The sequence below is a fragment of the Indicator indicator genome, chromosome 12 (assembly GCF_027791375.1).
Source record: "Indicator indicator isolate 239-I01 chromosome 12, UM_Iind_1.1, whole genome shotgun sequence".
NCBI lineage: Eukaryota > Metazoa > Chordata > Aves > Piciformes > Indicatoridae > Indicator > Indicator indicator.
The window spans coordinates 17,279,128-17,293,431 of record NC_072021.1 but is presented as its reverse complement, the minus strand read 5'-3'; the positions used below and the strand labels follow the sequence as shown (position 1 = coordinate 17,293,431).

General features: G+C 38.5%; 1 protein-coding gene across 1 annotated transcript in view; it reads right to left on the bottom strand.

Annotated features, from left to right (window-relative positions):
• TG (thyroglobulin) overlaps positions 1 to 14,304 on the bottom strand; it is a 137,828-nt gene that overhangs the window by 67,351 nt on the left and 56,173 nt on the right. Inside the window, exons 35-38 of the mRNA XM_054385312.1 lie at positions 13,467 to 13,532; positions 6,016 to 6,150; positions 4,742 to 4,906; positions 2,830 to 3,052 (exon numbers count right to left, since the gene is read on the bottom strand). Coding sequence (XP_054241287.1) covers positions 2,830 to 3,052; positions 4,742 to 4,906; positions 6,016 to 6,150; positions 13,467 to 13,532 — 589 coding nt within the window. The remainder of the gene's footprint in view (positions 1 to 2,829; positions 3,053 to 4,741; positions 4,907 to 6,015; positions 6,151 to 13,466; positions 13,533 to 14,304) is intronic.

Sequence of the window (14,304 nt, the reverse complement as noted above, 5' to 3'; positions counted from 1 at the left end):
AAGGGTATAGAAGAGAGTAATGTCTCAGAGAATTCTTTCTAAATTATGATTTTAATACCCCCTTATAAAAGCATGTGAAGAATTTAGCAGAAAACCACTAGGACAATGACCATGTTTAATGCAGTTCTACAAAATCCTTCCATGAGGGATGTTATTAGGATGGTGATATCACTCAACAGCTTTCACACTGACTGAGTGAAGCACATCATTTCCAACCAAAACTGCTAGAGCCATTTGAGGCAGACAAAACACAAATTTCCAGGTAGGAACCCATCCAGGACAACAGGTCTAATGCTATTAATCATACAGCTTTCCACAGGCAGGGGAAATCATCACTGCGCTCCTGGACAAATTTTTTTTTTTTTTTTTTGTTTGTTTGTTTGTTTGTTTCTGACAACTGATCAAGATTCCCAGCAACTTCAGTTCCCAGATCACCTCATTCTAGGACTGACTCCAGGGAAAGACTGCCACCTGCTGAGACAAGTCCATAGCTCCTCCAGCAGCTGAGCAGGTTCTTTGATTGGTTCTCTTTGATTTGTTTTGGGTTTTTTTAAATCTTTCATTGGGTCCAGACTGACAAATAAATGTTCCTTTTCCACTAATAATGGCACTGTGATAATGTGAATTTCTTGTATACAAATATTGTGCAAGCCCAGTACAGAATCTTCAAAAATACAGTTTTTAACACTTTCTATATACATGGAGAGTGAAGCTCCTCTGATTTTCCAAGTGCACCTCCACAGTGCTATGCTCAAAGAGTTATTGTTTTTTAGCCTTAACTAAATAACAGAACATACTTGCCAAGTTCTTCATTGGCCTAAGGAATCACTGAGAATTCAAAAGATAGGAGCAGATTAACTAAGGTCACTAAACTGTTTTGAAAATCTCAGCCAGGCTGCTCATTACACCATTAGGCCTTCAAAAAGAGACCACAGAGGCAAATGGCTGTTACTCAGCAGACACCATGCTGTGGCTACAGATCAAAAGAGCTGATGTTGTGTGTGCTAACCTAGCACCACTGTGCACCTGAGGAAACAAAAAGCCATGCCCCACCAGATCACTTCAATGTACTTGAGGTGCATGTGGCTACTGTGATTATGCTGATAGCAGCTCCACAACTCAGGTGCAACCTGAAGGATGAGACCACAAAAAGTCAGATGTTCATTCAACTCCCCAAAACAACACCACACCTCTTTTCCCTCAGTTCATCACAGACTTTGTGAGAAACCTCTGGAAATAAATTCTGAGTAATGGAGTCACTGAATAGCTTCGAAACAGCTGATAGGTCTCTAAATCTGTAGCATCAGGTGCTTTCATCAAAGCAGCTGGTGATTCACATCAGGCCCAAAGGATGTGAGTCTCCCATCTCCCTTGCAAGGTCATTTCCTTAACCATGTAGGCTGTTGGCCAGATCATCCATCTCAGTAGTTCGTCACTAACCACCGGAAGACCCTTCTCAATGCCAGGAATTGAACAGGACTGCATGGCCAGCCACAACTAGAAGGATAACACAGGATGTCAACAGACCTCAGGTCCATATTACCTAATAGAGGTCCATAATAGCTTAGGAGGCTCTCAGTTCCCCTTTTCTTCAACTCTCTCTACAGAAAATTCACCAAGTCCTTCCACCAGACTCTCTCCTTTTGACTGCACTGCACCTCCAATCTCCTCTTTCTTGTTCCTGTCACTTGTTTTTCTCCTTGCAAGTCCTCATGTTTGCCACAATCTTCCCTTTTCTAATAGCACTGTGACTGGATACCAGCTCTCCTGTACCAGCTTCCTCCATGTGTGTGCATCATGGCTTGCTCAAAGGGGTTTTGTCTGCTCTGCAATTTGTCTTCCATTGTGCGGAGCAGGGAAGCTCTGTGAGAAAGACCACATGAAAAGCACTCTGCTTCCATAGCTTGTTTCTTGTTGCTGCACTTCTATTTGCTGTGAGCTATTTTTAAAAGAAATTCCTTGTCCTGACATGTTCCACAGCACAGATGTACTAAGTAGTGTCACCCAAAACCTCTTTTCTCTACAAAATACACATTCACAATTTGTCATTTTGGTTCTCCAACACAACAAAATTAAGTCTCATATTGTAACACTAAATGAAACACAATGTGCACACAAAGGCTCTGTTCATAGAGTGCCTGCAGCCTAAACCCACCAACAGTCATGTTTGTACAGCCCTGGAGAGCCAGGACCAGCCAGCAGGAAGCATCAGACACAAGAACTTAAGAGAAATGTATCCCAGTTGCTAATACAGTTCCTAGCACTCCTCTCCTTTTATGACAATATCTAAAATGTTTATAATTTCTCTACTTCTGTCCAAGCCATTTAGCCAGTATTTGCCTTTCAATAACTTTTGGACAGAAAAGACTATCTGGGTCCTTCATCCTGATCTAGACACCACGAGGAGATGAATTTCTGTATGAGGCCCACATCTTCTGTTAGCATCCACATAACAGCACAGGTGTTTGATTAAATATTCTACAAATGAATGGCTCAGAAGGAGTAAAATATATTTGTATCAATATTACGAACACTTGTATAAATATTTAGGATGAAAGTGGACTGATAGCAGCTAGTCATTGGGTAGTTACACATGGTCAAGGCAATGTGCTGGAATTAACTTTTTTTTCTTGAGGTGCTTGCAGGCATTAACAGATAGATGGAGAATTGCTTTAGTGGGTTTTTTTCTGAATAAAGTCCCAAACTTGTAATCTGTAAACTACAGGTCATTTTGTAAGAAAGGACACGAATGTTATGGTCAACACTCCATCTACTTTCATAGGCCTGGATGGACAAGCAGTTCTGCATAGGATCAAAGGAGTTTCTTACCGAGCCACAGTAGCATTCCAGGTTTCCACCCAAGCAAAGGGCTCTGGAGGACTGAAGCGTCTCTCTGCAAGGGGAGGTGCAGCATAAGGGATCCCTAGGAACTGGCTGACATTTCTCCACTCCAAGCCAACACGTATCACCTGGGATTTGCCCACCAGATCTCCATGGGATGGGATGTACACAGATGGGGTTAAATCTGATTCGGAAATGGGCAGGAATAAATCTATTGGGAGAGGAAATAGAGGGAAAATAATTTACTTTTTCAATAGTACCATTTCAGGAATGAAAATTAATCTCATTTCAATTAATTTTAAAGCGTGATCTAATTCACTGTTTTAAATTAAATATAGATAAATTGGTTGTTATTCTCTCCCTATGAAACACTTCATGTTATGCTAGCTGTTAAATATACTAAGTGTGAAGATTTAACTTTCCAAACCCGTTCTCAAACTTTTTTTTTCCAGATCAAACATCACATTAGAACATAAATCTTAGCATTTCTAGAAAAAGTGGTAGAGATTTTCAGTCTTTTGTCCTCTCAGTTCTAAAAAGCACAATGTTAAGCCTTTAAACATTTATAGCAAGTCAGAGAGTGGAAAGATAACCACACAGCTCACTGGTTTTACTCTCATCAGGAAAGACTTGCACTTCAGTCACCTTTCCAGTAGTTTTTTTCATCATGCAAGACAGAAGTGCTTCAACAGAAAGCAACAATCACAACCCATGTCCAAATTTCCTACAGTCCTGTACAGCACAGCTGTTTTTCAAGTGGCCATCACCAGTATCACTTTAAGTCAGGCACACATGCCTTCTACATGCCCAAGAAGGGAATGCAAGAGTATAGGGACCCAGAGGGCATTCCATCGCTGTCTCTTGCCCTATGCTGTTTTGTGAATACTGCTGTTTTCTTCCATAAGACCATTCCAGAATATACATTTTAGCTCAAACACCTGTATTTATTTATTTATTACTTTAAAAAAAAAAAAGATTAAATATTAGGAAGGTATAATTTGACCCAATTCTTTTTTTTTTCTACAAAGATTATCTGAATCAATGTCTACCCAAATAAGAGGTTGTTCAGTTATGCCTAACTTAAAAACAGGATTATTTCTTTCCTAAAACAATGTATTTGATAGGCAGTGACTAAAACCAAAACTGTACAGAAGTATACAAACATACAAATCTAGCTTTTATGTCTCAGTTTGTGATTTTGCATTACTTGACAATGATAAATCCCTTCTTCTCTGTCATCAAACTTCTTGTACCCAGAGGTTTTCATTGATTTGTCAGTTATTCACAGAAATTTCAGTGACAAGGAAATATCTCCACTCTTGCTCCTAATTGTTATCTGATTTCTAATTAGACATGATTAAGAAATAATCAGTGTGACATGAAAAGACAACAGCTGCTTTTATAATCAATAGGAAAAGCAATAAAACTTACAGTTACAAATAAGTACATAGCCTAACAATAGAATTTTTTATCTGTCTACACGACTTCTAGTTCTCTCTTAAATAATTTTCACTTCTTCAAAAATTAGTTCATCTTCTTTCAGGGTTTTTTATTTGGTTGGTTTTGATTCCTTTTTCTCCAGAGACGGTCCTTAAGACTTTCAATTGACAGTGTGATTTCTCACAGTTTGAAAGGAAGCTTTCAATATACTTCCTTTATTACACTTGTTTCAGCACTAGATGGTAACACTATGATTCCATACATTTTATTCAAAGTGCATGGGAACCTTTTCCTATCCTATTTGGGTCTGATTTCAACAGAAAAACAGTGAACAACTATCTAGGAGACAACCATATTGCTCTTTTGTCTGTTGAGGATTTCCTCACTCTTACATTCATAAGAATTGTGCACAGAACACTGCAATTGAGTTCCTTCTTCTACAGTCTTAACCTTTTCTTACCTTGTCTCCTATAGATATATGTTGCTGGCTCTTTGAGTAAAATCCAGCAGCTGTGCCCTTGCAGGCTATGTGTGCACATCTGTGTATCAGGGTAGAAAAGGCATCTTATTGCTGAAGGCTGGATTTCCAGTGTAACCACTGTACATGACTGGTTCTTCGAACAAGCTATGAGGTGAAATATGAAGAAAAAGAGCAGGTCAAAAAATGTAGTCTCAAAGTACTTTTTATGACATTGTTATAAGATGCTTGAAAGAAAGGTTTTACAACAGGTCAAGCAACAAGGATATGAAGTAGCTCTAAAAAAGAATAATGAGACATTAGTGTCCTCAGATTCCCAGAACATTCTCCAAAATAGCCAAAAGGCAGAAGGTTATATTGGCTTTCAAATAGAGCAGTACAGCAAGAGAACTGGTATTAGAGGCTTTAAGAAAGAAAAACACCTTCTAATAAAGTACTGAGGACCTCAGCTGAATTCAAATGGTCCCCAGAGAGCCCCAGGAAAAGGTTTCAAAATAAAAAACGTGATCCTCTCCCTCATCCCAGTTTGTACTCTGAGTTTGGGTATCCAACACTTTTCTCTCAGAAAGGCTCCTTCAGACAGTTACAGGAAAAGCAAAAAAACCACCCCAAAAACCTAGAAAATTGCACTGCTCAGCCTCATAAGGCAAGGATCAAATGTACTGCAAACTGTGGGCCGATTCTAAGGACCATCTTCACCAGCAGCAGCAGGCAGGAAATTTTCCTTCTTTTTTCTGCTCTGTGGCATTGAGGATTTGCCAGTCATGTGAAGGTAAAGGAATATGCTGTCTAGACAGGCTATTGACTAAAGCAGTTTGGTTTTTCCTACAGCACAAACCCTGCTTCATCTCAGCTCTCAGTGAATCTGTCCTCATGCACCACAGCTACAGGTTACTCTACATAACAGTAGGCAGCTTTACATCTTCCTCATTCAGTGAGCTTCCCCTATCTGTTCTTTAGAAAATAATTACATCAGCCCTTTAATTATTCACTACAATATTCTCCTATGCCTGGAGAAGAAAGAGATCTCTGTGTCCAAGAGATGTGAAAATTATACAATCACTGCATGTTTTTTCACATGTATCCTATCTGTCATTAGATAAACTATTTCAATTCCCTTCTCTCAAATTCAGAAACACGGAAGTAGGAAGTAAAATCAGTGTATCTAAGTCAGAAAGGGCAAGGGGAAGCTGTTCTTGGTTTTTCTGATTCACAAGCCAGTATTTTCTCTAAAGCTATGAATAACCATTTCTTACCAGATAGACAAAAGTCTCTGGCAGTGGAGAAATCACGGGATACATCTCTACTAACGTGTACAACTTCAAAGTTTGAGATTGATGGATCCATGAGGACAGAAGACATATTTAAAGGTTGCCATATATCCAAATATTCTGTAAAATGAAGCATAAAAAAGTAATATAACTGGAGGAATCAGTAAAAATATAATGTAAAAGTAAGAGCATTAAAAAGTTCCTCAGTTAAAGACATTCACCTTGAATCAACTGGGAATAAATCAAATAATATTCAAAGGCCTCTGACTGGCTAGAGGGTCCAGTCCCATTTTCAAAGGTTTCCAGTACAAAGGTATTTGAAGAGATAAATCTGGAGCAGATCCATCCAGGTTTGCATATAAATCCAAATGATTTAAATTAAAGGTTTCTGAACATGCATAATTACATTAAAGAGTATGGATCATAATGCTTGTGCACAAGTTTCTGAGCAGTTAAAACCACTAACTCCTTGGAAAGCAAGTGGTGATCCTGCATGTGACTGAGCACTACCATAACCTGCAGAAAACATCCATATCTGTATGTAAAACAGGAGCTGGTTTCCTAAGGTAGGCTTTTCTCCCCAGTCACCTTCAAGGTAGATGTCTATATATGAGTTAATCACACTAGACTCCTTGTACTACCAGGAGGAACACCGAGTTTTACTGTATACTATCTCCATCCTGGTTTAGCTGTCTGCTTTAGAATGAAACCAATCACACCCAGGAATCCACTGACTACATGAACCAGATGTCCATATGTCTGAGTCAGGTGTTGTCTGTAGAGGGAACTTCATGTGAGTAGCTGAAATGAAGATGGCTGTGTTGCCTGTATACATCTACATACAAAGGGCAAGTCCCAAGCTTACATACTAAGTAAAGATGAGACAATGTTTTTCACAAGTGTTATATTTTATCTTCTCTTCCTTTACCAGCAATTGACCAAACACCACAAAAGTACATTCAAGGTCTAGGGGTAATGGTTTTAAACTAAAAGAAGGTAGATTTAGACTAGGTATAAAGAAGAATATTTTTACAATGAGGATTGGTAAAACACCAGAACATGTTGCCCAGAAAGGTGGTGGATGCCTCATTCCTGGCAACATTCAAGGTCAGGTTGGAAGGGGCTCTGAGAAACTTGATCTACTTAAACAGGTCTCTGATCACTGCAGGTTAGTTGGACTATATGACCTTCAAAGGTCTCTTCCAACCCAAAGCATTAGATGATTCTGTGATTCTATAATACATGCACATACTGACTCTACTATTCCTCAAGAATTATTCTTGTCTCAGAGTAGATTTTTAAAAATGCCACAAACACTATTTCTCCATATGGAAACAGATAAAAATATCTGTAGGCTTTCAATTTTTCACACAGAAGTCAAAAAAAGGCAGCTTGGGAAAGAATGGTCCTTTAATTATTTTAGTTTCTTTCAACAGCTGAATATATTTTAAAATTAAAAGGGCCCTTCTGTGGCCACTGAGTCCTAAGCAGGAGGTAAGCATTACTCTCTTCTTGTAATTGCAGGGTGAGGACTGAGCTGAGTCAGATGTTGCTTTGCTATTTCTAGTGAGCAAATCTTGCCCTATTGTTTGAAGTTCATTTATGACACAGATACAAAGGTTGTGACTATTCATTTGCTTCCAAATTTCTTTTAGTCTTCTGAGAAACGGGTGGTTTGCAAAGATGGCAAAGTTTCCTTCCTTCCCCTCCTCATGGAAAGACAGCTGTGACCATACCACTCAACCTCTGGAACTAAGGTTTGGGGTTCATACAGTCAGGGCCAGTGTCATGCCATCCCCAGTTCTGGAAGCTATTTAACCAGACTGACTCTTCCCATTGCTTGCCTGAGTTACTGAGTGACCTTGGGAAGATCCCATAATCCTCATATGCCTCGGTTTGCCCACGGATCAAACATTCAGAAGCATTCTTGCTGAGCTGAATTCTACTCTCTCAAGAAAGAAATTCAAAACAATTCCACAGAAGCAAAATAAATTCCTTGGGTTTAACCTCGAACACCTGAATTTGGCTTCCTGTATCCATTTCCCTGAGGTTTACCAGATTACCATTATTAAAATATTTTAGAGGTGATCAAATTAACCTTGTGAGTGCACACTGCTATTATTAGGTACATGTAGTGTGTTCTACATTTGATCACAAGCTAAACTTCCTGTATTAAAATATTTTTATTTTACCCCGTTATGTGAGATAGAGTTAAGTTAGTAACATTCATTTTATATACTTATAAAACGCAACAGGAACATTGCAGCCCATGCTAGGCACAAAATAGTGGCCACTCATGATATCAACATCCACAGATCATACATTCATACCTAAGATGCATGTTATTTTGTTTATTCTCTGGCTTAGATCTCATAGCACTGACCCCTGCAACCTCCCACTACCCACATGGCGTTCATTTTTGGGTTGGTTTGGGGATTGTGCTTTTTTGGTTTTGGTTTCATTTTTTTCATTCTCAGTCCCAGACAAAGCAATCAAAATCTCAGATTAGATTTCTATACTGAAACTACCAGTGGTTTTCCTTTCCAACCTTCTTCCCAGCTAACCCCAGATGCAGATAAATGTAGAAACACTGTGTTTATTTTAATGCTAGAGCAAAGCTCTTTAACCCAGAGCCATCCATGGCACCACTGTGGACATTTCCAGCCAGCACTTAGCTGCGAAAGAGATTCTGGCTATTATTTTTTAACTATTTCACTTCTCCTTACAGTGGATCCAGCAATGCCAATGCCTACAGCCATGAACACCCACTTCATCACATGGGCAAACCAGAACTTTCCACAGCTGATCTAAACCTGGCTCATTTAGAAACTGCACTAACAGGGCACACAGCTACAAGCTGGCACTGCTTTATCGAAAATGCATACTACACCTGATGGACTGGAAGGCATTTATGGTTTATATATAGGTTAAGCTCTGACCTTCCAAACCACATTTTGGCAAATGCTTTGATTGGATAATTGCAGCACTCTGAAACCAGCCAGCCCTGTAACTTTTATTGCAAAATTATAGACATCCCATACAGGGAGCCTCTCTCTTCCAGATGTTCTTGTTTGGGTAGGCAAGGTTTAAGACTGGATTTGCAGAAGGACTTACACTGGTCTTACTCTGTTCTCACTCAAGTCACAAGATCACAAAACTGGAATAGATTTCCTGAGGGCACAGAGTTCAATCTCCCATTTTCACAGTTAATGATATTATAAAATCCTTTTCATCAACAAAAGTTTCATCACTGACTTCAGTGGAAGCAAAGAAGGGTCAGTTCTGTGTTTGCTGTAAGATTTGACATTTGATATAAGGAAGCAGAGATAAAGAAGTGCAATAAAGGTAAATTTAGAAGAGAACTCATGAAGTTGAGGAGGTACATAAATCCAGTAAGGTTAATATGAGGTTAAGGACACACATAACTCAAATCTCTGGATTCAGTGTACCTAATTTATGATTGAATGACAAATTCTGATATTAATTATGAAATTGAGAGCCATACTTGATACCTTTGACTCAAGCCAAAACCATGTTTACAGACTTAACCTGGTGCTTTATAATCCCAGAGTTCAGAGGGTTTTTTTCAGACTGCTAACCTCTCTGCATACCAACAATCTCCAAAATCAGCAAATCATAACTCAGAGTGGATCTGCAGAAAATATACTCTTCCTAAAGTATAGTTGCTTCCCATTTTTATCCATCCACTGAGATTTAAACAATACAAAATGAGTCATTTTCTTAAAACTGCTGCATATTCCCTACAATCACATTTCAGACAAACATTCAAAACTAACAAATATGTTATTTATGGCCTTTTGCAGTGAGGAATTTTGGTATGCTCATGTTAACTGCGAGCTTTCAGCCTCCCTCAGTACTGTAAATTATAGCAAAAGGTATAGTAATTGGATACTAAAAATGTACCAGATATTTATCCAGGTTTTAAATAAGCTGGTTTCAAAAAGCTAACATCCTCAAATTTAAAAACAGAATGAAAAATCAAACTTTAGGCTAAAGATAGGGAAATTTTATAGCAGAGGACCAATATGCTGTATGGGACAATGGTAGATCAGTTCCTGAAGATGGATTTAGAAGGGCTGCATTTGTTTCACATGAAAGATCTCTCTGACATGTCCTCAGCATTGGGGGGAAACAGGAAGACAAATGACACTGTTAAACCCCCAAATCAGCAACATCTGCAGTTGTACTACCATAACCATCTCTGCTGAGAATGGAAATTCCCCATGTGCTGAGACAGTCTGATGGGAAATTTATTCCCAGATTGAAAAATCCTGTAGCCACTGCTCAGTTCTGCATCAAGGGAACAATTATAAATCATTAAGGGATCACAGAAGACAGAAAGGGCCTAACAGATCATTATACCCATATGCTTTGGTGGTTTCTTAATTAATTACTTGATTTGAATGGAGTGGGAATGAAGCTCTTATGATGTGTACATGATCTGCAGTCCCATGCAGAGACCAACCCATCAGGGTTTGTGTGTTCAGCTTGTTCTTTGACCTGATGCTCCTCCACAGTGGATGAGTATTCCTTGCTGTGGTCGTCCTCCTCGTTCTCAAGGGCCTGGAGCCTGGACTTACCAGTAACAGTTGTGGTCTCCTTGCCCCATTCAGCAGCAGACTCACATTTTCCCTACCCTTCTTTTTTCTGTCCTTATACTTGTAGAAACCCTTCTTGTAGAAACCCTTCTTGTTGATTTTTTTTTCCTCTTCTTCTGTGGTCCCACACACCTCTACTCTATTGAGAACAATGAGTAAAATGGACAAAGCATTTGCTTCTCACAAGACTGAACATTAATCTGTTAATCTGGGTTTTTTCACAATGTATTGGGGCTGGAAATACCACAGACTTGGAATAGTATCAACATCCTGACTGCACAGTGCTGGGCATTCAGGTCCTGAGCATTGCAAACTGGCTAACTAGAAAATGAGGCAGTCAAATGACTGTCAATTAAAGTATAGGCCTTCATTGTAAAGTCAGACTCTGGATTGGGCATAATATTAATTTCACTATTTCACAGTCTTCTGGTAAAGTATTCAAATTTAAGTATCTTATATTTTGATGGAAATTTTTACATATTTGTTTTCTTTTTAGATATAGGCATGAATGCTTACATGCACACACATATGGATGGACACACAACAGTATCCTTTTATCCTTTCAAAACTGATATTTGCTCACACTTACCATCTGGTTACCACACAGGAGACACAGTAATTTTTTTTCCCCCATGTACAAGCAATATCAAAATGTAGCAAATTCAGTCACTGCTAGCTTTTCTATGATGCCTAACTTAAAAACTATTAATATTCTCTAGCATATGCTAATATAACATATATAATCATAAAGGACTTGGAAACAATATTTTTGACAAGTGTCCAAAACCTCTGACAATGTGACATGGGCAGCAATCTGACCTAAATAACCAGGCTGGTATTTTTACTATCAAAATGAGGCAGAACATAAGAAAGGCAGATGGTGACCAGTTGCATTTTGAATGCACTGCTGCACCCACTGGTGTCAGAGACCCAAAGAATGCAGGATAGTAGTGCTAATTTGACTTCCAGGCTAGTTGTCCTTTTTGTAATTTGGTGACTTCTCCTTATTGCTGCTCCCAAGACAGCTGCTCCCAAGACAGACCTACAATTCCTCCCTTTCTATGGGAGGTTCTGCTTGTGTGGATTAACCAGACCTCAGCAAACCAGTTGCTCTGCATTTGGAAAGATGGCCTGAAAATATGTGTGATAGGTCAAGACTGTTACTTAAAGTAAAATGAACATCTCACTTGCTGTGGCTAAATTCTTGGCAGTCTTTAGAGCAGAAAAAAAATGACAGATAGAAAGGCCTAATTTCCTTAAGTGCTGCTTAGGTCACTATTTTCCTATATCTAAGAAAGCAAGAAAAGCATAAAAGCAAAGTGACAAACTTACTACTAAGCTTTAGTAAAAAGGTTTTACAAATCTCCAAGAAAGAAGAGTTTGAAAAGAAGTCAAATTGTGCAATCCACACATTGCTCTATTAGCATTTCACATAGAAACTATTTCTCCTTACTTATAAAGGTGAGCTTTCATTAAAATGATCATCAAAAAAAGCAGAAATTCTACTAATAAATACAAATAGTCTGAACATGATCATGACTGGTAGTCATAGATATGATGATAAAACAGTTAATAAATTCTGATCTCAGTACTGAAAATTATTTGCAAACACTAACCATCACCTGTAAACCCAGTTGCATATGGTTTAAGGAAAGGCAGACAAACAGATTAGAAAATGTGTTCAGATCAAACAGAAAATTAAGGGCAGAGATAGATGAGACTTCTCAATTTCAGTAGAGCCTGAGGGCTGAGTTATCTAATGAGTAGTCAGCCTGCTTCCTTTCCGTTACGCACAGCGATTAGCAGAGACGCTGTGTATTTCTGGAAAGGACACATCAGGGAAGCCTGTAGCTGTTGACAATTTGCATATATTTTTAGGGGACAATAGATACTAAGCCCTGAAAGACAACAGTTAAGCTTTATTTATTGTGAGGATCCACTCATTTTTAAAACAACATATCTACGTGCAATAAGATTCATGCAGTGCAAGACTGAAACAAATGTTCTTCCCACTACAAAGAAGATGTAACTACAGCAAGTTATAGCATCTCTTTAAAAGGCAGACCCAACACACACATCAAATACTACATTTCTTTCAGATAATATTCCCACCCTTACAGGAAATAACAAAGAGGGACTAAAGTCAGCACAGTTTATTATTCTATATCACTAATAATAAAGCAACATAATCCTTCAGTAATTTCTGGAGGAATTGTCTTTTTCATCATCTTGGGTTCTGGGGAAAACTGGAATTTGCTAAACTTGACTTTGTATCTCCTTTGCAATTGTTTGTATGTATTTGAAAACTCATTGTCACTCCTTGCATTCAGCATTGCCAGCAGAAACTGCTGGTTATTTCTCTAATCTGACATCCCTTGCCATCCTGGCAAGCACCAGGAGCTACAAGAAAGGCACTAGAAACCCTACAGCAGTGGACGACAATGCAATAAACAGCTTGTCTGGAGGCTGCCCTTGAGGAGCTTTTCTTCACTAGTATCTGCACTAAGATACAAAGTTTTACCCATTGAAACGATGTGATATCCACCTGTATGAATGATACATTTCTTCATCAATCCTGTCAAATATTTTGCCTCAGTAGTCAACTTCTTATGTCAGTGAACTTAAATATTTGGCTACCACCGTAGAGAACAATTCCTCCCTTTAAATGATGCACAATTAATTAAACCAAGTAAACAGCTAAATGAGTAAACTCATGGGGAACACAACCATTTCATTATCATGTGGTCTTTCAACATTGCATACAAAATAGGGGATGTTTCTTTTTTCTTTTTTGGCTTAGTAGGTGAATGCACTTACCATTCTCTGGCCTGAGGGGTAAACTGACAGGTAGACACAGTTTAGGGATAGTGTTCTTCAAATCAGCTAAAAGCAGGAGGAAAAAAAAATTAAAACAATTACACCTGAAGGTTTAATATATAATGAATACCTCAGTATTTCCAGCATTACTTCTGGGATCTAATTGTTGCATCTTCTCACCACAAACACCAAGAGTAAGGATGCAAGGCTGCTTTGCTATCTAACCTTTTTGAGCTTATGCAGAAAATCAGACCTCTTAAAATTCTGTGTTTACAAACGTTCCAGAAACACTTTTCAAAATTAACAACTCATTTCAGTAGTTCTGTGTTTTTCTTCGTGCTGCTCTCCATACTTGTTTTTCTGCATTACAAGAGATGAGATTTTCTCTGCTTCCTGATTAACAAACTGGAATTTCTCAAAATAAGAATTAGGAACAAGTCAGTTTCCATCAGGAAACATTCTAAACTAAAATTCAAATAATCACTCATGTTTTACACACACACACAAATATCTCATTTGCTAGTATTTCCCTTAAACATTTTGTAGCTTTAAGTAATAAACAAGAGGTTCCTCCCGTTTTGTAAAACACTTCAGATAGTCAGTTACAAATTCACAGATTCACACAGATTGACAAATTTCATTGGGTTGGAAGGGACCCTCAAATGTCATCTTGTCCAACACCCTGTAATCATCAGGGACACCTCCAACCAGATCAGACTGCCCATGGCCACATCAAGTCTGATCTTGAATGTCTCCAGGAATGGGTCCTCAGTCACATCACTGGGCAGCCTGTTCCAGTATTTTACCACTCTCATTGTAAAGAAATTCTCTAAGACAA